Source organism: Melopsittacus undulatus, chromosome 3, assembly GCF_012275295.1.
Source record: "Melopsittacus undulatus isolate bMelUnd1 chromosome 3, bMelUnd1.mat.Z, whole genome shotgun sequence".
Taxonomy (NCBI): domain Eukaryota; kingdom Metazoa; phylum Chordata; class Aves; order Psittaciformes; family Psittaculidae; genus Melopsittacus; species Melopsittacus undulatus.
The window spans coordinates 93,084,385-93,108,160 of NC_047529.1; the positions used below are offsets into that span (position 1 = coordinate 93,084,385).

Below are 23,776 nucleotides of genomic sequence, written 5' to 3' on the forward strand. Positions count from 1 at the left end.
AAAAATAAAAGTTAAAAATTTACAAGAACAATCCATTACTGCAGATACCACACTCAAATTATCTTCAGAGAAATCTTGTTCCACAATTTCAAGCATCTCTAAAAGACCCAAAATACTGGACATAAACTACTCAGTAGTAGAAGTACTGTGCTATTATTTCAGGTTTTCTTGTATACTGATTGCCAGTTGCTGCTATTACACCAGACCTTTCTACTTTCTTCACAAGGTTAAGCCTTGGCAGAACCAGGGCATGTCAGTAACAGATGTGGTAGATGCACCACTTGGATCTGTGGCCAGTAAATAGCTAGAGCAGGCACAGGATTTTTCAGTGCACAAAATATTTGTTCCTGAAAGAACTACCAAAGACAATATTCTTGAATGAAAGGGATGGCAGCTAATGTGGAGTTTCTGAAGGTGGGTGAGGGTAAGCAATAGGTTGCACTAAACTCTTGCTACGATTACTGCTGGTTAAGATGAATCATGACACTTTTTTAGTCTCAATGTCTGTTTGGATATCAGTTGCTACTACATCAACCATTAATTTTGTATCATTGTCATGCATTGCTATCATAATCACAGAACACCCACTTGTGACCAGGCAGTTCAGACAACACAAAGAATGTGAAGCAGCAGCAGCTAGAAAAATAACTGCCTTTTTCATTGCACTCAACACAGTAAAGAAGAATATAAACCTCTTCATAAAAAAATCTATACCTCCATCAAACTGAGAGCATAAAATGCTGAAAATAATGTATTTATTTCAATGGGAAGAATTCTATGCTTTTCAAGTCCAACAGGAGAGAAAAGCTTTATAAGTAAATTGGTGTCATTGAGACCTACATCAGGGAAAAAAAACCATCAAAGCTCGGGCAATGTAAGAACAAAGAGTGGAGGTAGCTTTCTAGACAATAACACAGAAATGTGGATTCCCCATGTGATCAGATACAGTTGTCTGGGGTGCATATATACAAAAATCAAGGCAGTTATTACAAACAGGATCACTTTTAGAAAGTTCTCTTCATCCATTATTTATAATTAATTTCTTTGAGTGGCAAGTTAAATGGATTTCAGTGTCCATATCAAAATGAAGGATGAAAGAGTAAACTTTTCAGATGCTACAAAACTCCATTTTATGCCATCACATGTTCCTATTGCCATAACTGCCCCTCACCCCAGTGCTCACTCCTGCCCATCGCACAGAATTTACACAGGTAATTGTAGAGAACTGCCAGTTCAGCCAGATAAATTTTGCTATTAAAAATATAGAAACACTAACTAGCAAAACCAGCTCAATGAAAACCTTTTCATATGTTTTTTTTTCTTTTTTCTTCCACAAGAAAAGAACAGGTCTCAGTGAATGACCTATTTATTCACCTGTGGCAGAATCTAATCTGAAGAATCTGAAGGAAGAGATAGCACTGATGACAACAGCTGCAGCAAAAACTATCAAAGGCTTTAAAATAAATTGATAAAAAGGACAAAAGCATCTAGCTGGATCAACATAATGGTCACTCTCTGTTCTAAGGCAAGTCAAATATTAAACTGCTGAACTGCTACCCCTAGTGTGGAATTCATCATTCAAAACACCTTCAATACTAAAGGAAAAAAAAGTTGGAAAATGTGTCCTTGGCTTTTAGACAGACATCCAGGGGAAATCTGGGAAAAAAAAGGTCAATATAACAGATGTCCATACAGCCAACATGATAGGAACTATGATAAAGGGTAGAATGAATGAAAATTAAAGTAAATGCAACAAAAAAATAAGACTCAGCACTACCTTTGTTGTTGAATGCAACGTCTTACAACTCTGTGCACATTCTTATGAGGAATTAGTGAACACATAAGGTCATGAAAATCTATTTAACATATTATCTTGGATTTCCAGGGGCTCTTAGCATATTCCCCTAGATATTTTCTAAAGTAATTAAGCAGATCTGGGATAGAAAGTCATGGAAAAAGCAATAGGCAGAAACAGGAATAAAGGTAAGGCATAGGAGCTCTGTTACCACACTGAAGGGCGTTAACCACTGTAGCTGCATTTAGCAGATCCTGAACTGTTCAGTATCATCTTAAATTATTTACAGAAGGGTGTGACTGATGATATAACAAAATTTATTGAAAGTATATAATTTCTGAGGTAAGTAAAAAGTGAGTTGAGAGGAGATGTAGAAGGACTTCAGGGTAATGATGCACTAGAATATACAACAGCAGATTAAATTAAATTTTTATAAATGTTAAAAATTTCAAATATGAACTCTTCCTCTCGGTGTTCTCATGCCGAGTACACGGCTGCAAGTCAGCTGCTGCTGCTCAAGAAAAACAAGAGTCACTATATGATTCTGTGAAACTGCCTGCTCAAATCTCAAACAGAACAGAGTTATGAGGAAAAAAATACAAAAGAAACCAGAAGACACTGATAGTATGCAGCTTAGCATGTTCACATCATAAATTCCAAGTAGAGTTCTGGTCATTTTACCTCAAACTATATATTAAAAAAACAAAACAAAACAAAAAACTCCCAAACCAACAATATGGGAAGAAAGAGGATAACGATTACAAGAGATCTACGGAGGCTTTCACACAACAAGAAATATCACAAATCAGAAAGCAGACCATGGAGGACAGACACAATAGCAGTCTGTAAAATCATGACTAACCAAGAGAAAGTGAATGAATGAGGAATAATAATTTGCTTTTCAGAACCCGATAACCTAGAGTCAGCCAATGTGACTATCAGGTAGACCCTTCAAAATAAAAAAGCACATCCATAATACTTGACTAACCTGTGTTACATATTGTCATGGGTGTTGCAAAAGCAATGAAAGAAAGGTCATTCAGAGCTATTAAAAAGGAAACTGGAAGCATCTGTGGGTCAGGGGATTCCCTAAGGTTCAGACTGTCAGGATCTGGACACGCAAAGCAACAGACCACTACACCACCTTTCTTTCCTCCTACAGTGCAAGTCTCTTCCTGAGCACTTGTGACTGACAACTGCCAGAAACAGCTCATGGTCCAGATAGTCTGACTGCAGCTCTTTCTTATGCTTCTACTGATGTGGCTGTACAAAATGAACTTAATTTCTAGTATTTTGGAGTATGCATTGAATATATACTTATTTGCATTGCTGCCTATGTTTTTTGTTACTGTACGGATTTCTGGCTTGCTAATTAAAAACAAACCAAACTAATCCTTAACCATTACTTTGCTTAAATGCCCCTGGTGTGCATAGTCTCTTTTAATATTGAAATTTGAAAATGCAACATATTTATTTGTTAATTCCTGTTCCTGGAAATAGTTTTGGCATGTCAGCATACCTTATAAATGTACCACACAGAAATTTAAATACATCTTTTATTTTTTTATTTACTTTTAGTCAGCCACCATATCTATAGTTAAAATTACTGTGGATAGCTGAATTACTTCTGATCTATTTCTGATATGCATAACTTTTTGTCTGCTTTAAGACAATTCACAGCATATGTTTCGAAAAATTCATTAACATGAACTTTAAACCCCTGGGAATTTTCAGCTGAAACTGTCTGGATGGGTGTGTGCACCTTTAATTCTATTATGCAACTATAGTGGTGGTCACTACTATCAAAAATCCATGTCAGGTTTAGCTGTGAAACTGTGAAACCGCGTTCCTAACTTCTTCAAACCAGCCTACATGAAAATATCAAGGTAGGTGCCAAATATATGCAGCCTCCTCAAAAATTAAGTTTTCACTTATAAATTAAAAAAACAACCCAAAGCATTTTTATTTCTCTGAAAGACCTTAACCAAAACTTTAAAACTTTATTTATCCCACAGTCATTATGATATAGTAGTTGCTTATGATAATTTCACTTTATTTCATTCTAGTAGTTATATCTGAAGATGTAAATACTTCCACAATTTCAAGATATGAATATTCCACATTTATAATTCTTTGTAACCTTTCTAATAGCTTAAAAGCTATTAGAAGTTTTTTATTGTTAAGTTTTCCTGTTTATATAAGATATTACCTTAAACTATACAGTAATTAAGAAACAAACTTTCAAGGCTAATTGTAAATTACTTGTTACAATTTCTGCATGCTTAACTGAGGTGAATGGAGGCTTTTTACAGTCTGGATTTTTTATTATTATTATTAATTTGAGCCTCAACTTTACTGAGAACAGTAATTTTTTAGCACCTATGAGTTTCTATTGTCACCAGATATTTTATACTTTGTGCATCCAAGTGTTCCAAAGCCAAACGAGGCCTTGCAGGTAACAAAACCCTATTAGAGATAGTTCCTATCACCCACCCCATCACACAAACATGAAAATCCTGAAACTTTATGCAATTTGATTAAGTAATGGAATGCAACTACTGTAATCAGAAGAAAGGAGAAATATTATCATAGAATCACAGAATAGTTAGGGTTGGAAAGGACCTTAAGATTATCTAGTTCCAACCCCCCTGCCATGGGCAGGGACACTTTGTACTAAATCATGCTGCCCAAGGCTCTGTCCAACCCAGCCTTGAACACAGCCAGGGATGGAGCATTCACAACTTCCCTGGTGCCTCATTCCAGTGCCTCACCACCCTCACAGTAAAGAATTTCTTCCTTATATCCAATCTAAACTTCCCCAGTTTAAGTCTGAACCCATAAGAGGAAGAACATCTGAATGGAGAAGAACATGTGAATTATATCCAATCAGTGGTCATAAGAAAATGAGAACCAGAGGTATTCTATGTAGTAAAGTAGACCACCCAGCAGTTAAATTAACTGTCACTATGCTCCTGTGTGGACAGCAGTATTTCTCTACGTTTGCTATGGGAAAACTGAAAACCCTCTTAAGGACAAGTAGCAACAAAATCACGAGAAGGCCTTATGTTAACCTTCCAATCATCAAATGCTACATACAACATGCAAATGCCAAAACATTTTTGTTTACTTGACTAAAAATAGGTGCAGCAGCTGTTGGCAAGATGAAATAGGATTTCAACTGCTTTTATTCAATTAAGTTGTCCAGATTTAAAATTTCACTTCCACCTACTTGCACTTTCCATTACTATATAACACAGTTCTCTAGGAAACAAGGAAGCAGAAAGCTAATGAAGTCTCTAGACAATTATTTAGGTGCTTTTAATTAATTAAGCCAACATGAATTGGGAATTAGTAAATGCTCTTCCTCTTAAACCTCCAAAACTTGGTACAATCCCAAAGGTTCAGAAGGAGGCTGTCAAACAGTAAGAAAATCACAAAAAATGTAACTATAGTAAAAATGGGATAAAATCTTTTATTAGGAAAGTTATTATAATTTAAGTGATTAATTTATGATCTTTATTTCTAAAAGTTAAGAGTTCTTCCTAAAAGGGCTCACTTTTTCTATTGGTCTTCATTTGTACTTCTGCCCTTAGCTGAGTCAAAAATGTATGTTTTCTTGTTATTAACAAAGTCAGCAACATAATAGTCTCTGAGCATGTTGAATAATCAATAAGTGACAGCTGCTGGTGTGCACAGTTTCAATGCAAGCAGACAAGATAGGGAATGGATAATATTTTTGAATCAGCAGTATGTGGTATCTGAAGCCAGTTATTTTGAAAACCTGGTGCATCACTTGGAAGTTAATATTGGCTCTATACGCATTTGCCTTATGCTGAGATACTGGCTCCGTATGCTGAGTGATGGCATCAAGGGAAAGAGACTGGTGCAACACCTGGAAGAAGATATCCAGTTAGGAACACCAGCTCCTTAGAAGAACAAAGTGGAGAATTTTCAATGAAAATTAAGGAACAAAAATTGCCCAATTTAGGACTTGATTCTAAAACTGTTTATAATGCTTTCCAGACCTTATAACACATTTGGCAAAAGCCAGTATTAGTTTTGAATAGCTCATCTTATATATAGCTCGATGATGAAGCTCTGTACTTTGAGGTAACTCCAGGGGTAAAGATTTCACAATTTAGGTTTCTCATAGCCTAATTTGTTCTGTGACAGAAAGGATGAAATACATGCCTTTAATTGGTGCAACATAGCATCTGAACTTCTTTCCAATGAAATTACTTGACATTAACGCTTTCCAATTTTCAGCTTCTATTATCTGGATCTGGTAACAGTTTTAGCAGGAACTTTTTATCTGAATAGGTTTCTTCAGACTTATTTTCCTAATCATTGTTTTGTATTCTATTCAGTACTTCTTTCTTCCTTTTCACTCAGTGAGATTCTGAAAGGCCTCAGTGAAATAAGGGCCATACAGCCCACTGAATCCTAAAGAAAATGCTGATTGCTGCTTTGTTCCAATTTTTGGAATCTAACTGGGTATCAGACACTTGTTATAAACTAGCTTTTGGATTTTACCTTGCTATATAGCATAAAGGCCATGTTACACATACTTCTTTTTTAAAAGTCTAGTTAAATCTTGTTTCTTTTGGAGTAAATAACGAGAAAACCTCCAGCCTTCTGCGGGGTTGGAATTTCACCTTTAATGATTAAAGTTGGGGGAGGGGTGGATGATATGTGAAGGTATTACATTTCCCACAGAAAATAATTCTGAGTAGAATTTGGAGACTTTAATATTAAAAGCACAAATTATTCCTCATTAAAAATAAATAGCTTGGTAGACATGACCATGGAATCAGGCTTAGTATTAAGAAAAAATTACATTTAAAAACTCAATTGAAGGTGGTTTTCCCATCAAAACTATGGGAAATGTGTATTACACAATTTAGAGTCGAATCACAGAATCAGAGTGCTTTGGCTTGGAAGGGACCTTAAAGATCATCTAGTTCTAACCCCCTGCCATCCTAAGGACACTTTCCACTAGACCAGGTTCCTCAAAGCCTAATTAGAACCAAAAGAGGTATATTTTGAATTAGTATGCTATCGACAATAACAAACAGGTTGGTCACAGAAGCAATATTACAGAACATTTATATTTTGTTGCACCACCACCAGCAATATAGAATCATAGAATAGTTAGGGTTGGAAAGGACCTTAAGATCATCAAGTTCCAACCCCCCTGCCATGGGCAGGGACACCTCACACCAAACCATGTCACCCAAGGCTCTGTCAGACCTGGCCTTGAACACTGCCAGGGATGGAGCATTCACAACCACCCTGGGCAACCCATTCCAGTAGCAAATTATGCTAGAAGGCAACAAATTCCATAACTGTGGTCTTATCCCACTCCTCCAATATCACATTTATAAATTAAACAGATACTGTGCATTAATATGCTATGGATAATTCAAAAGTTTATAAAATTACTCTAATGATAAATAGGATTAGGTATGTAGACTAGCCCTGTTTTGTACTTGGCTAATATAACCTATTATATATTCATAATAATATTTTTAATGTATTTCACTGTTTATTAAGTGGTTTCTAAAGGGTTTTTTGGAGTTTACACTGTCGTATTTTTATAAATCCTCCTATCTGTAAACAGTGCATATTAATTACTAGGATGAAAAAACATTATTTTATATAGTATACTGTAAAATAATGCCACCTTACGGAAACCAGGGAGGCAGAATCCTATTTAGATGTGCATAGTATGATGAAACGTGATAGTTTGACCTATCTGCCTATGTAAAAGAAGTGATTTGTCAATAATACCACGAACTCTTTGCATCTCTACCAGTCACAAACTCCATTTCTTTCCTGCAAGTATAAAAAAAATGTTCATTTTTAACCAGTTGTCAAACTACCAAACAGCTGAAGAAGTGACTGCTTCTTGAAAGGAACTGGAAATGAGCACTGATATAGGCTACCATCTATCTGCAAGTGAGAAAATAAACTGGCCAACATGTTAATCACCTTCCAGAGTGACTATGTGGGAATGAGCCTGCTCTGACAGTACTGGCACATATGTAGAGTGAAAGCTTACTCCAGGCTGGTCCTGCTGCTCTCCGTGATCTTGGGAGACACTCTTAACATATGCACTCTACACAGGGTTACAAATTACATTCAACCAGAAAAAACTTCAGTGGAAAACCATGAAAACCATCAAGTCTGATTTACCCATCTCAATTTAATCACAGGCGATACACCTCTGTTCACCAGTTCCAAAACCTGTCTGAAGGCTTTGGGCACAGAACAATAACCTCTGCACATCAACATTTAACTTTGCAGTCCTTAAACCACAGCAGTGGCTGGAAGCCCATCCATTGCCACACACTGGTAAGTGCCACCCATGCTACACATAACTAAAGGAAAACTGACCAATGCATTTTAATTTTGCTTCAGTATCACAACATTAATACTACTGTTGCTAAAACAGTGTCTGTAAATTTTGACATTTTCTATTCCCAAGCAGGGTTTGAGTTTTACTTTCTTTCTGTTCACCCAAAATTAGTCATTATTCCATTTAAATGCCTCAGGACCTGACAAGTTCAGACCAAATTCATCCAGTAGAAGAAAGTTAGAAAGTTATTCTATTATACACTGGACTTGAGGAAGGCTCATGAGGTTTGTCTTGTCAAACAAAATGTGCCTGAGTTTCTGTTAAGCAAATGAAAAAAGTGAGTGTCTTGATATTCCCAGATTCCTAGTATGAGGGTTAAGGTATGTGGGCAGGCAGCGTAAATTACTTTTAGTTGAGCTGATAAATGGGATGCATTTTACTCTTGCTCTATTTCCACAGATTCTGATTAATGCAAAGACTGCAAATATAAGCATGACCTTTCCATTCCCTTCTGTCTTCCTTTCCATAAGAGGCTGTTTTCTCTGTTAGCAAATTCTGGAAGAATCTCTCCCCTTCACTTGCAGCTGTCTGGCACTGTCTCCCAAATAGCAATCATTTAGAATGTCTTGTCTGGCTCCTGCTTTTTGCTGCTACCTTACTGAATAAGCATGGGGAAAGGAACGTAAAAAAACCTAGAGCTGACCAATTTTTCAAGTACACTTTCATAAATCCAAATAAAAACACTAATATTTTTTCCTCTAATCCTTCAGAGCAAGCACTGTGTATTATTCAAAGTCATTACTAATGCAGCAGCTGCTGGAGAGAGATTTTACTACAAAGCAAAAGAGGGAAAAGTGGAAGAAACACAGATGTGCTCCTGAGACCTTCCTTTTTATTGCACTGGATCAGTGATCACAGTTTACATGGCTGCTGGTGAGCATCTGTTTACAAATTAACTGCATCAGTTAAGTGAAAAGACTATTAATGGTAAAAGCTGAAGCTGAAAAATCACAGGAGAGTGTCTATTTCAAGGTACAGTCTCATTCTATAACTTACAAAGTTTGATTTGATATATTTGCCACTAGTGTAATTGTTGTCCAAGAGCAGTAGCAAAGTCCTGCAACAGACTGCCATAATAAGCTGCACCAAGGCAATCTGAATGCAATGGCTGTGCATCTGGAGCTGATTGCAGTACTGTGGATACAGTAACCACTGATAATGAAGTGCCTTCAGCCAAATACAATTGGCTTTGTAGATACAAGCAAATTAAATAAGCAACACTGAGGACTAAAGGTACTGCAAAGGAACAAGGGGTTGATAACTAAACATATTATCGACTCTTAAGGGCTCTAAGACACCTAGGTAGAAATCCTTCACAGGCTGACTTAAGGATGACATACGTGTTTGTGAGTAACACATACTTCACTATGAAAATACTTGAAAAATGACAGGGTTTTTTTCCCCTTTAAAGAGACAACAGTATGATTTGCTATTAGCAAGTCGAAAGGCTTGGGAATAGTGAAATCAAGCATCTGCCCAAAGGGCATCAAAGAAATCAGTAGGAGAACCAAGTACAGAGTTAGTCTCTGGGCAATTTCAGCTGACACTTCTAAATCAGCTCATTTACCCTTTTTGTTCTATTTTTTCCCCTAAGGATTAAAAGTACTTCAATCTCTAATGTGGTCAGTCTGGTACATCTCAGGGCACCAATTATCACTTTAAAAAAGAAAAACACACTGTAGAAAAGCAGAGTAGATTTTCCCCATTAAGAGTAATTGGCACCATCAGTGAAGAGTCAGCACTTACTCTGTAATGGTCAATTGACAAACACATATCTAAGTGCCAAACCACAACCCCTTACAATTCTTATAAACTCAGTTAATTGCTTCTTTTGGGTTTAGGTCAGGCTTATTTTTACAGCTGAATTAAACTTCCACATTAAAAATAACTTAGATAATTTCTGTTCCTTAAAATTTTACATATGAGTTATAGGCTAAAACATGAACATTTTTTAAGTACATATTGAAAAGCAAACAATGTAACAGCAACTGTACATTGCACAGAGCTATTCTGGGCACAAGCTCTACTCTTCAGCACTGAAATAACTTCAAATCTGGTACAATTTCATTGAATCCACCCATCATCTCCATTTTATTTTCTTGATGGAGATTTACTGCAGCAAGCCAAAATCTTTCAACTCTTCAACAGAAAATAATTTTCCATTTGTGAAAAATGTGCTTTTTTTTGTTGTTGTTTTGTGGGTTTTTTTTTTGGGGGGGGGGAGGGGAGAGTGGTCTGGTTTTATTTGTTTTTCTTGACTGGCAATTTATACTTATAACTATGTAAACTTGAAATTGCTGATTCCAGATAATAGCTTTACACTTATTAATACAGTAAAAGCAAATGCTGCCTGACCATCTCCTGCCTTTTGTTATCTCACTATCCATAAAGCAGTCTTCATTCCCACCAAAATGGTATTGGAGTTGTATTCCCTATGCAAAACAAAGCGAAAAAATTGCACTACAAAATATGACTTTGTTTTAATGTATGGTAGTGCAGTTTGCTTCTTACTAGTTCTTTGTTTTACTGAAAAGTTAGTTGACCGAATCAGTTAGGTGTTTTCATCCTGGAGAACAGAAGGCTCAGGGGGGTCCTCAACAGAGTTTTCCAGTGCTTAAAGGGCAGCTACAGAAGAGGATGGAAGCTCTCTTCAAGAGAAGCCACATTGGAGAGGACAAGAGGCTATGGGTACAAGTTGCACGGGGAAAGGTTTCATCTTAGTATAAGAAAGAAATTTTTTACAATGCAAAAAAACCAATCACTGGAACAAGCTCCCCAGGGATGTGGTGGAGTCCCCATCACTGGAAGTTTTCAAGATGCAACTGGACGCTAGTTAATCCCAACTAGGCTCTCTTTCCCATTAAAGAATAGACTAGATGATCTTCTGAGGTCCCTTCTAACCTGGTGTGTTTCATGATTCTCTGAATGTCTCCTTAAATCACAATTTGCATGCCTTACCTGCACAACTAATTCACAGCAATGGTAGATGAGGAATGCAAATAGACCTGAAATTTTTCAGGATAGAGTAGAACATGTTCTTAAAATATGTGAACCAAAGTCTACTTTACTTTGCTCTTACAGGTATGCTGCTGATATGAGAATTAGATGGATAGGGTAACTGTCAGTGCAAACACAGGCATTATTTCTGCATCAGGAAATTGTATAGCTTCACAGAAGCTTTGTAACAGGACTCTACTGGGGGAGTTTTAAAAGAGAGTCATAATAAAACCCTGATACACTGGTAAAAAGCAGAGAGGAGATACTGGAAATTCAAATTATAGTGACTATTCACAAAAATTTAGGGCTTCTCCACAGGAAAATCTGGATTGTCTTGTCTGGAACTGGAACAAAAAGTCACACACTTTAAAGATTTTACAAAACAGAGTCTTTTCAGAGGTTTTGTTGTGTGAATAGTTCTTACATACCATTTCTCAGGTTTACTGCTATCTGGTAATTCTGAGCACTCCCCAAAGGCAGCATTTTGGGTGAGTCACTTTCTGAAGATTTGCATTCAGCCAGCTCCAGATAGCTGATTTTGGACTAGGACTAACATGCATACGATGTTTTTGTCATAGAGGATAATTTTTTCCACCCATTTAATCTGAGATAATATAACCCATCTTGAATTACTGTGGTGTTCTGGCTACATTTGTTAGTATTTTATGTGTTGGCTTAATTTTAATTGGATATCAACACAGGGAACCATTTTTTCCATTTAGTTTCAGGTTTCTTCTATTCCAAACTTTGCAGCAACCAGATAATTTGAATGAAAACCTCCCACAGTATTGCAGTTCTGGTTTTACAAATGAAGGTTAAGCTTCCATACCAAATAAATACAGTACTACAACCTTTCCAACTCTGATAAATACAGATAGGTGTTTAGTAGCTGACAATTTGAGAAATATAATATCACACATAGGTCTCCTCCAACCTCCATTCTACCTTCAGGAAGCAAACATATGACACTCTGTGTAAAGTTACATGAAACTGGAAGCTGTTAGTGATCTCTTTTCACATAACATATTGATATGTTGTGAGCTGGCTACCTCCAAACACTGAATTAAGAAATTATAATAGTTCCTCATTATTCAAGTCACACTTTTAAATACAGTGATTTTACTTTTTGCTGGAAATACACAATGATCATACTTTTATTTCTAATATGCAAGAAAAGGAAAAAAACCCCAAAATTTTTCAAAATAAAAACAAACAGCAAAAATAAAACACAAATTCTATTCCCCAAAGACTGAAGTGGAGAGAGGAAAAATAAGTATTTTTAATCATGCGTTAAAAAAGGAAGATTTTTTTCCTCTAACCAAATAGGAACTTCCACAGAATAATTTTTTTCTGACATCCAGCATTTTCTACTAGAAATCATTCCTTCCCAGAAAACTTCAGATCATATCACAGGATTCCTGTAAATCAGGGAAATAAATATCAAGTACATAAAAAAACTGCATTTGATGCTGGCCACACAAGTAACCTGTGGCAGAGCTTTACTCTGAAACTCTTTAAACCGAAGCTTTACTTCCACTTTCCAACCCAGCTGGTTTAGCAATGCACAGTTCTTCCTCACTGCACTGATTTTATTTACAGTTCACTTTCCATTTAAGATGTTATAAAAATGTCCAAACTTAAGAATAGAAATGCAGCTCTCAGTAACAGTAAAAAAGCTTATTTTATTAATTCTATTTATTTTTTATATATTGGAAAATTCTGTTAAGAAAACAGGACATGTTTAATGAACTATGTAGCATGACACTGAGCAAATTCCTCATGGAGTAGAACTTTAAACTCATTTTGTGCTAATGAAAGCAGCTATCATTTTCATTCTTAGCCATCATCTTGTTTCCAGGTACCTGCTCCAATAAAATGGATAACAAAAATCCTCATATTCTTAGGAAAGGTTTCTAAGGTTCGACGCTGTCTGTTTTGCTATTGAAATTCTAGTGGTCAAATGCTGCCTGGCCATTCCCACTGTAACAGCAAAGTCAGGTCCAATCATTTGAAAACACAAAGCAAAATTTTCAGACATGAAAGAAAAAAAAAAGGTGAAATTACCTGGGTCTTCTATGGATAAGTTCTTCGTTAACCATTGAACAATGTCTGAACCTAGGAATAAAACAACAGCATTTTTAGATTAGCATATTTTTTCCCTCTTTCTGTTCTTCAGTTCCCTGTGATAACTAATATTGCCCTACCACGTAAGAGTGATCTACATTTTTTGCTGTTTGTCTAGAAAAAAAAAGACCATTCTATTTTTTTCTTTTAGTTTTTTTTGTTTCTGTTTTTAGTTTTAACAAGGAGATATATCACTCACCTTTTTGTTTAGACCAAGAATCATAAAATGCAATAGAAGTGCATTAATGGTATGATAACAGCTTGTATTCCAAAAATTAAATTACTGCAAAATTTACGTACAAAAAATAGACACTATATTAATACTGAGACTTTCACACCTTCCAAATCAGTTTATTAATGAAGCCTAGAAAAGGTAAGTTCAACACACGTTGTGATTATGCAGTATATGAGGTATATGCTGCAGGCCATGCTGTAGGCTTAAAACCTCCTTGGGTCTAATACACGGCATTATGAACTCCTCTTAAGAGCTGCAGTTTGTGTTCAACATTGCCTTCCGATTGTATATCCTTAACTATGAATTTTCCTGTAGTTATTTTCAATTCATTTCACTGGCTACCTGTAAAAGCATATTCAGTCACCTGAATCATAGGATCATAGAATGGTTTTGGTTAGAAGGGACATTCAAGATCATCTAGTTCCACCCCCCTGCCATGGATTGCTACGCCTTTCATGAGACCAGGTTGTTCAAAGCTGATTCCTTTGTTTCATATCAAAGAAGATGGACATAGAGAACACCTAAGAAAACCAAAAGTGGTTAACTGAGCATAGGCAGTCTTTACAAAAATTACATCAAGAAGTCTCACTTACTAGTGAGAAATCATATTGAAAAAGTGTATGGTCTAGGAAGGACAGACATGCACCAATGAAAGCATTACTGCTCTCAGTACTGGTGGTGTTGATGTACTAGCAATATTTCAAACTTCGCCTTGTGGCTAAGCTCTTGATATCTGGTGCTAGAGCTCTTCCCTTACCACTCCGGTCTCCTTCTTCGGTATCCCTTCATCTACTGCCTATCCATTTCTTTCTAAATTCCTTCCTTATTTTAAGGTCCCATGTTATTGCTCACCACTTAACACCTTCAATACCAGGATCCCTGCTGCCTTTCACATTGAGTATCCTTCTAACCCCACCTCCTAATTCCTTCTACTCCTCTTGGCCATGCAGTTGTGATACACTGCACTCTATGTGCAAAGTCACAAAGCTGAAGCCAGTCTTGTTTTTCAGACTGAAACCTACAGTGTGAATATAAATTACAAAATAAATCATAAAGCAGCTATACTAACAAGAAGACAAAACAAACCATTCAGTATTTAAACAACTTTAAATGACCAAATTGGCTTAAGGAGAAAACATAATAAAACACTGAGGAGGGTTTATGTGCAAATTCTCCATGTTACATAGCGGTTGTCATCATCAGCCCTCCAGTTCAGACAAGGAGTGTAATAGAGAGACATGTCACATAACACTTCCTTGCAGAACCAATATTTAAGTTATTCATTTCTCAGCAGGCATAGCAACACAATTCTTTTACAAACCTTACATTCAAAATTATAAGTAAAAGACTACACAATCTACACAAATCTAAAACAACTTAAAACAATCAAGTCTCATGAATGGGCTTAAAATTATTCTCATAAATACATGGCATTAGAATGTGGAGGGTATTTTCCCTGTCACTCCCTAGACTGAGATTTCTTTCTGTACTTCACTGGTTTTGGACTATGAAATTCCGATAGTGCACAGTTTTCCTTGAACTTCTTAAGGCAAAAAATATGACATTTAAAAAAAGTATTTCAGACAAGAAAAATTTATTTCTTCTTACTTTTTGAATTTTAAAGAATATAATTTACATAGTGAATAGCTTTATAATGTATTTTACAAAGCCTCATTAATTATATCAGAATTTTTTATGCATATGCATTACTAAATTGATTACATACCAGAGAGAACGCTCTCTGTGTCCAGAAGAATGGCTTTAATTACTACATAACATCTAAATTTTTGATAGATGTTGAACTCCAGTGGCACCATTTCTCACAGCATTTACACAGCTTTATTATTTAAATGAGTCAATTTTCCTTTGCATCCTCTTGAATGTCTACAAAATCTTTCAGACAGATATTACTACATCAAGATATTACATTTGTATGCATTTTTATAAATACAATTTCTGTGCTTTATTTATAACATCAACTTTATGAGGCTGACACTGAAGGAAGAATTTTGCCATGGTATAAGATGAAATTTCATAGAGTTCAACAGCACAGTTCCAAGCCTAGTTATATTTTTTGTCAGCTGAGAAGTTAGTTAGCCTTAATATTTTCCTAAATTCTCAAAGGTCAGAGACAAAAAGTAATTAGAAAAACAACATGACATTTTTTAATACGGATTCTCAACTTTGGCTTCCTTCAACTCTCTTGGGTACATTATGGAAAGAAATTTTCTGTTCTTTTTATCTCACCTTCAAATACTTCTTTCCTCTTGACCTGCTTTTCTTTAGTCCTCAACTCCTGGCATCACATTTGAATATGTTATCTACATATCAGAAATTTTACCTCCATATGCTACCCTGTCTTCTGGTTTATTATAAATACTAGGGGGAAATGGTATTTCTTGACAATTGGATCATCTGATTTTGAAAGATCGTTACTGCTCTATTCACATTTTACACTGAAGCCATTCCCCTGGTACCCAGCAGCCTGAACAGCAGTTTATGCCAGCTATCACATTTGAACACTCCAAAGATTTCAGCTGCATTACTTCAATGACAAAAACCCAGATGAATAAATACTAACATGAACACTCTTTTTCTAGTGTGAAGGCTATTCAAGTAAAACAAAGTTGCAAGTAATTTGTCATATCACAGGTGAGAAACCTATCAGTTCATATTCCTTTGAGAGACCTTATGGCCAACTCTATTCCTAAAAAGAATAATAAAGGTATTATCTTGTATAGTTGCTGCTTGATGTGTTGTGTTGTTTGTTGTTTGGGGTTTTTTTTAACTGCTACTTTTGACATCAAATCAACAAAACAATTTAATTCGATTATTCCTGTGCTCTCTTCTAAGGTTTAATACTTATGCAAATGTGTTTCTAAAAGCAAACCCATTACTATTATTTCTTATCTCATGAAAAGAACAAGGTAGCAAAGGGTATGAACACTTTACAGGAAAACAATATTTCCTTTGAGTCCTAGCTTTGAAAATCTGGTGACCAGTAAATTCATGTAATTTTTCACACATTGTATTAACACCTACAGGAATTATGATCCAAGAATTAGAATGAAAAAAATCTTACCGACTTGATTATTTGTAAACAAAACCTAACGTTTACAGGAGAAAACATCATTAACCTTCAAACTTGAACCTATCACCAAGAGTCTATCAAAAAGACAAGCTATTCGAACAGCACAAATTTTATTGAAGCTACTACCTTGATGTTGGACTCGCCTTAAAAAGGAAATTTCAGCAACCCAAAATAGAAAATATTCATTGTGTCAGAAAGATACTCAGTTATCTATACTGTTTTATGTGCCAGTCAGAGGTAATGTGGGATAACAAAGCTCCAATAATAACATTTTCAAAGTAGATTCTCAAGCCAAGTTTTCCAAGTCTCCCTGCTTCACTTCCAGAACACAGCTACAAAGCAATAAGGTGCAAAAGAATTAAGTTGCCAACTGAATTTTGAAACCCCAAAATAACCCTCAAATGTTCTGTTTATTCCTATAGCAAATAAAACTGGACAAGGCAAAGTGATAATCTGCAATAATTAATTTAAGCCAGCACAATCAGAAAACATTAAAAGACAGTGAGAAACACTGATATTTCTTAAATGCCAGCATCTGCATGGATAAAGGCAATAAAATTCAGAAGATCTTACTGAAGTCCAAAACTATTTCAACATTTTTAAAGATTCAAAAATATGTCTATGTTCATAACAAACAAAAAAGTGTATTCTTTGTAAAGTGTACTTGCTGAAAACTCCACAAGTGATTAATTTTAAATGAAATGGTCCAAAAATAGCAGTTGCTGAAGCTGTCATAGCATCTTAAGAAAATATTTTTGAGGAAATGGACTCTGGACTCTGCAATGCTAATTTCCAAGTCAAGTCATAAAAAGCATGGCAATACTAAGATTAGCTTTCAAGAGCAAAAGCCTTATTTCAAACAAGTCTTTACAGACTGCATTTCAGAATAGTATTGATGTTGAACTACAGAAAATTTCATGGGAATTACAGATCCATTTTTTGCTGTGCATAGATGCAATGAGCCATGTAAGCCTTGATCTGACAAGAAAAAGATCTGATAGTCATTCTGCAAAAGAAAATAAAAATTCAAAATGCTCCATCTTTTTTAAAATTCAAGAACATATCTAGCTGAAGAAGATTCAAGTTGCAAGAAAATATATTTTATTAATTTGAATCACAAACCATGAGACCACTGAGAACCTTAATGATTTCTTATTTCATAAGGAGACAGCTTCAAACTTGCAAAAAAAAAAAAAACAAACCCCACCTCTTTATCTGCTAATATCTTGGCTTAGCAACTAAAATCTATCCTTTTATTCACTTGTAGACCTCAGAGTATTTACAGATGGTGAAGGTAAACACAGGGACACAGGAAGCTCTCCTTACTGATCTAAGAGACAGGGGTTTGTTGTTGACAATCCGGTAAACACTTACTCTCTCTTCATTAAGACTTTTGCCATCTGAACTCTCAAGAGTGACATAACCATGGAGATGTTTGTCTTGTGCTGTGAAAGCCAGGAAGCTGGGCCTGTTGGGTAGGTGCTTGTCTGCCGATAGGGAGCAGCAGATCATCCACGAGCAGCCTTGAGGGAGTGCCTTGGCTGACTGGGTGACCTTTAGCACTTCACCACCACCTGGTCTTGAGAATATGGAGTATTTTATGCAGGCAACTCACAGTAGGAAAACTTAATGAACATTATTCTATAAATTATAAGTTTCTAAATTTAAGGCAAGACTGTCCGTAAATTGGTAAGGAAGCGTGACCAGCAGGTCGAAGGAGGTGATCCTGCCCCTCTGCTCTGCTCTCGTGAGACCTCACTTGGAGTATTGTGTGCAGTTCCGGTGTCCTCAACATAAAAAGGACATGGAACTGTTGGAACAAGTCCAGAGGAGGGACACGAGGAGGATGAGGGGACTGGAGCACCTCCTGTATGAAGACAGGCTGAGAAAGTTGGGGCTGTTCAGCCTGGAGAAGGCTGTGTGGGGACCTCATAGCAGCCTTCCAGTACCTGAAGGGGGCCTAAAAGGATGCTGGTGAGGGACTATTCATTTGGGACTGTAGTGACAGGACAAGGGGTAATGGGTTAAAACTTAAAAAGGGAAGTTTAGACTGGATATAAGGAAGAAATTCATTACTGTGCGGGTGGTGAGGCACTGGAATGGGTTGCTCAGGGAAGTTGTGAATGCTCCATTCCTGGCAGTGTTCAAGGCCAGGTTGTATAGAGCCTTGGGTGACATGGTTTAGTGTGAGGTGTCCCTGCCCATGGCAGAGGGGTTGGAACTAGATGATCTTAAGGTCCTTTCCAACCCTAACTATTCTATGATTCTAGGACTCCAAGGAAAAAGCACTGCATTTCCATTGTTCTAATAATTCATGGTGATACGTCAGGAAAGTACTGATACTTCAAAATCCTCGGTCCTGAGGCTTAAAAAAAATGTGCAATTCACTTCTCAACACTGATTCAGATATTGGAAACACAGAAACTGGATCAGATTAGCAGGGTGATTGTAAAGGCCAGTGGCCTATCAGGTTCTCAGCACTAGCTGTTTTCTCACAAAAATTGCTGTGTAACAGAGTTAGACTGTGCAATAAAAGGGTTTCACTGGTGAACATCATAAGATTATCTGCATTCTCCTTCAAGTTTTCTTGGTTACAAACCATAGAATATGTTGTCACTCTGTTGTATCAGCATGGATATTTTACAATTTTTCTTTCTCTGAGAAGCACAGTTTGTGTATGAATTCTGTATGCATATATCTGAAAGAAATCAAGCACCACATATTTCAGGGCAGAAGAGCAGAGGGAAAAAAAGCAATGACTATATTATCTTTTGTTATACTTGTGGAAAAACATATTTGGATCCATACTGGATTAATTCTCCTTATTTTTTCCTCTATTATAGCTGAGCAAAGAGAAGACTTGCATCACTTGATAGCACTATGCACAGAAAGGTGAAAGACAGAACGGTGTGGGGACTCCTCTCTGAGGCTGAGGTTGCAGTAATGCTTGAAGGAGGAAAGAGTTATTTTCCCATAAACCACGGCTCTAGTCAGTACTAAACTGCACTGAATTTCACTCTAGTGGAAATTGTATTCGAGGGGCTTTGATTGCCCAGTTAGTTCCAGAAAATGGTAACAAACATTTAGATGGTAAAAGGAGAAGATAAGGCAAATGACACAAAGAAGCTGTGTAACTAAACTTGAATTTACTTCAGAGTAATTTAAATTCTTTCCACCTTGTATTTTTATTTAACAGTTTTTTCTTTCACTGCCCTATTATTGTGGATTAATGTAAGATAAATTTATAGACTTAATCTGGTGTAATCATTTATCATGAGTGCCAACAGAGCTGAAACTGTGATAATTTGAATACACTGCTGATTGCATTTACATCTTTAACATACTGACCTTTACAATTTAAATGGGCTGACTTTTAAAAGAAACAAATCATTGTTCAAAGTGCAGCTTGATTAACAAAATTTGCATTTCAACTTTCACACACTTATTTCTGCCACTTGCTTTTTAAAATTATTGATGAAAACAAATGCATAAATTTACTCTTTTGACTTACCATAATTGGAAGTGGACCACACATTTGAGTCCCCTTACACTTCAAGAAACCTTGTAATGAGCTGCAGATTTAAAAACCTCATCTGAATAATACTAAATGTACAGAGAATATGGCGTACTTTAACAAAACTTCTCAAGTGCAAAATTAGTTTTAAAACAATAAACTTTGTTTTTTTTATTAAGCAAAGATGGGCACAGGAATTTATAGTAATAAAACCCTAAAATGAATCATCCTAATGCTCTGAGTTGGAACTTCTCATTCTACATTATGGAATCTTCAAAAATACTCAAGCCTAGAAGAGCAGAAAGGATTCATAATTCTGGCTAGCCTAACCCTGTGAAGAACAACATATTTCTTGATGTTGCTTGTCCTGGTTTCAGCTGTGATAGAGTTTGTTTTCTTACTTCACACTCTGTCTCATGAAGAAGGTTCAGAACAGAAATCCGATTAACAAAGACTAAAGAGGTTATTAATGATGTTTGTGTATCTGTGTCCACTCTTTATCCTAAAAGTGTCAATACATACAGGCTCCCCTAGCATACAGACCTCTCCAGCAAAAGAAACTGCTGCTTCATTCCAGCAGTGTTTATCTCTAAAGCGTTTCAAAAGACATCTTCTACTTTGATCTCTTCAACAGCCACAAGTGACTCTGCTCAGAAGTGCGCAAGCATTAGATGACACTAGCTGTGCATAGCTGGCAATATAGCAGTAACCACAGATGGGACCTAATCCCAAGGCTGTTATAATAAGCACTAGAGTTTAGCATCTTGTCGCAGAACATTGCTTCATGTTAAACATTTGCAAGACAAAACTGACACTGTTTAGAAAAACAGGGTGAAAACCCAGCACAGCCTTCCCATTGTAACAGATTTTTTATTCTTTTCTTCAAAATTCCCTAAAGCCATGTGATCTTATTTGACCACAATAAAGTATCAGTGTTTATGTGACATGGATAAAGAAAATACTATTTCGCACATTCCCCTGACAACAAAATCTTAACTTTTTCTATGTAAAGTTATATGTGGGGGGCAAGAAATATAAGTAGAATTCTGACCATCATAAGGTTTCCCCGAAGAAAATTCATCCCCAAATAAAAAAAAAAACACAAACCACAACACTTCATTTTCAAATATTGTACCCACACTCCAAGAAAAACTTACTAAGTCTGAGATGAGCAAGAAGCCTAAGAGGATTCTCAGTGAGAACTATTTGATTTCCAGTCCATCAGAAATATTCAATAATGATAAAAAAATACTAGAAGCTATGTGCCTTTCAGTTTTCCACATCATTAAGACCCAGCCTTCTCCTCTCAATCAATTCCTCTCTTTACCCTTCAAACACATGCAAACATATTTGGGTATTATTAAGAAAGAAACAGCCAGAAATTCAGCAGCTCGTCATGTTCTCCTTTCCTCATTACCTTTCAGAATCATAGAATCATAGAATAGTTAGGGTTGGAAAGGACCTTAAGATCACCTAGTTCCAACCCCCCTGCCATGGGCAGGGACACCTCACACTAAACCATATCACCCAAGGCTTCATCCAACCTGGCCTTGAACACTGCCAGGGATGGAGCATTCAAAATAAGCCCCATCCCTCAGGCATAGATGTTGGACTGTTTTCTACTTCTCCAGGTTCCCACCCAAAAGCTTCAGCTTGATCCCCTTTTTCCATATGGCTGATTTTGCCCCAGAGAGCTGCGCTCCATCTAATTTCATCTCTTGCCACCCAAATGTGGATCTAGGACACAACTTTGGGCCGTTGTCCTTCCATTATTAGCCTAAAACCCATGTGTTAAGTGCCACAGGTCAGACCCTTTCTGCCCTGCGCAGATACAGTCACATAACCTTGCTTCCACTTCATTTACGTGTAGTCTTTATTCTTCATACAGAAGAATTCCTACAGGAATATCAGTCCCAGGCAAAGGCTGAAAAAGACGAGACAGAACTCTTGAACTAAATCCCATCCTCCAAATAGTTTCAGATTCACTTCCAAGCAGAGAACAGGAACCCTCTGAACACCAAACGTAACTGTGCTCATGCTATTCCCAATGCCAGTGTGTAATGCATAAATCAGTAGATAATAAAGCTGTTCTGCAAAGCTGATAACCTGCGTTGTAGGTGAATGCTTAGCCACAAGCCTAGAGAACAATTTTTTCTCTCTGCCTCAGTGAAAATATAACTTCTTTATGCAAAGAATGAGAAATTGTATGTGTAAGATGTCTTTATTGTCTGCTGATTATATTCTCTAAAGCATGAGGTAATGTGTTCCAAATTTCTGCTCAGACACAAGTGATTTACAGGCATTTCAACCTGAGGGTTTCCACCTCATTCTTCAGACATTCTGGTCAAAGGAGCTGTAATGCTTTTTTGTTAAATATTTTTGGAGATAGCAGGAGAAAATAAATTATTTGCTACCCTGTAGGACACCCATGTGGACAGCTGAGCACCAGGAGTCCCCTCCTTACTGCAGTGAAGGCTGGTGTATGGAAAGTAGAACAGCATCAGCAAGTGCATCCTGGTGCATCACACAGCAGTGTATGAACACAAGAGCAGCCTCTCTCAGGAAAAGCTGAGAAGGAAATAGGTATGTAGCTCCTATTCCAAGTTTGTCCTCTGGTTCCTGCCTATCTTGAGCTTTCATTCTGAAAATTCATCCAGGATTACTTCAGGAAAACTGACAACACATTTTTGAGAAACAATTTTGTTACTTACCAGAAATTGTTCATCTGGCATTCTTTTAAGTCTCTTAGATGTTTCACTGTATCTTGCTGCCAACTTTGTACAGAAAAAGGGTAGATTTAGAAGCACAATTTTTTGGGGGTTCACTGCTGAGGGAACACATCAAAATTTCACTGATCACTACCTAAATCTTCTTTCTTAATTAGAAAGTTTCAGAGTCACAGAACAATTTACTGTTAGTTTCATGAAGGAGGGCTCCTCAGGCAAAAGTATCACCAAGGCACAGGGGTTTTTTTCCTTTACCCTGTGTATTTATATGCAAATACTGAAAAGGAGCTTTCTTCAGTAATTCAGCAGTAGCTGAAATTTCTAAATGAAGGGATTTCCTAGGTCATTTGAATGGCTTGCTTCCTCTCAGGATGCAAAAATAAGGTTGTTCTAGGACTATACTGAGACCATATGCTAAGTATCCCAGTGGAACATAATCAGGTGAGACCCCAAAACTGAAAAGCTGCCTAGTAGAAATTGTGTTGGGTTAGTAGCATAAGGGAAAAGACAACATTATTTAATGCAGTGTTCGTAGATAGGAGCAACCACTGTAAGTAATTTTATACCTCTTCTTAACTGTAGCAGGTATCCATACATAAAATTGTAGAGCCATCTAATTTTATGTTTCGCATAAAACTCAATTTTTTAGTTTATACCTGCTTATAATATAAAACCAGACTATCTCATTTAGGATTTTTTTTAAGAACACATACAAATACACATTGTAACTAGCTGGAGATACTACTTACAGTGGTTCTGCAGATTTCACAATTACAATGTCTTGAAAAAAAAGCCAAGCTAAAAAAAAAAATATTCAACAACATAGCAGTGGCATTATCCACAGCAACCTCATTAGCTTTCCGCAGCATTGTCATC

General features: G+C 36.5%; 1 protein-coding gene across 4 annotated transcripts in view; it reads right to left on the bottom strand.

The window, feature by feature from the left end:
* RGS7 (regulator of G protein signaling 7) overlaps positions 1–23,776 on the bottom strand; it is a 246,072-nt gene that overhangs the window by 91,153 nt on the left and 131,143 nt on the right. For all 4 annotated transcript variants that reach the window (XM_005146007.4, XM_031046228.1, XM_031046229.2 and 1 more), the window contains one exon: positions 13,275–13,325. In XM_005146007.4, the coding sequence (XP_005146064.1) occupies positions 13,275–13,325 (51 nt within the window). The remainder of the gene's footprint in view (positions 1–13,274; positions 13,326–23,776) is intronic.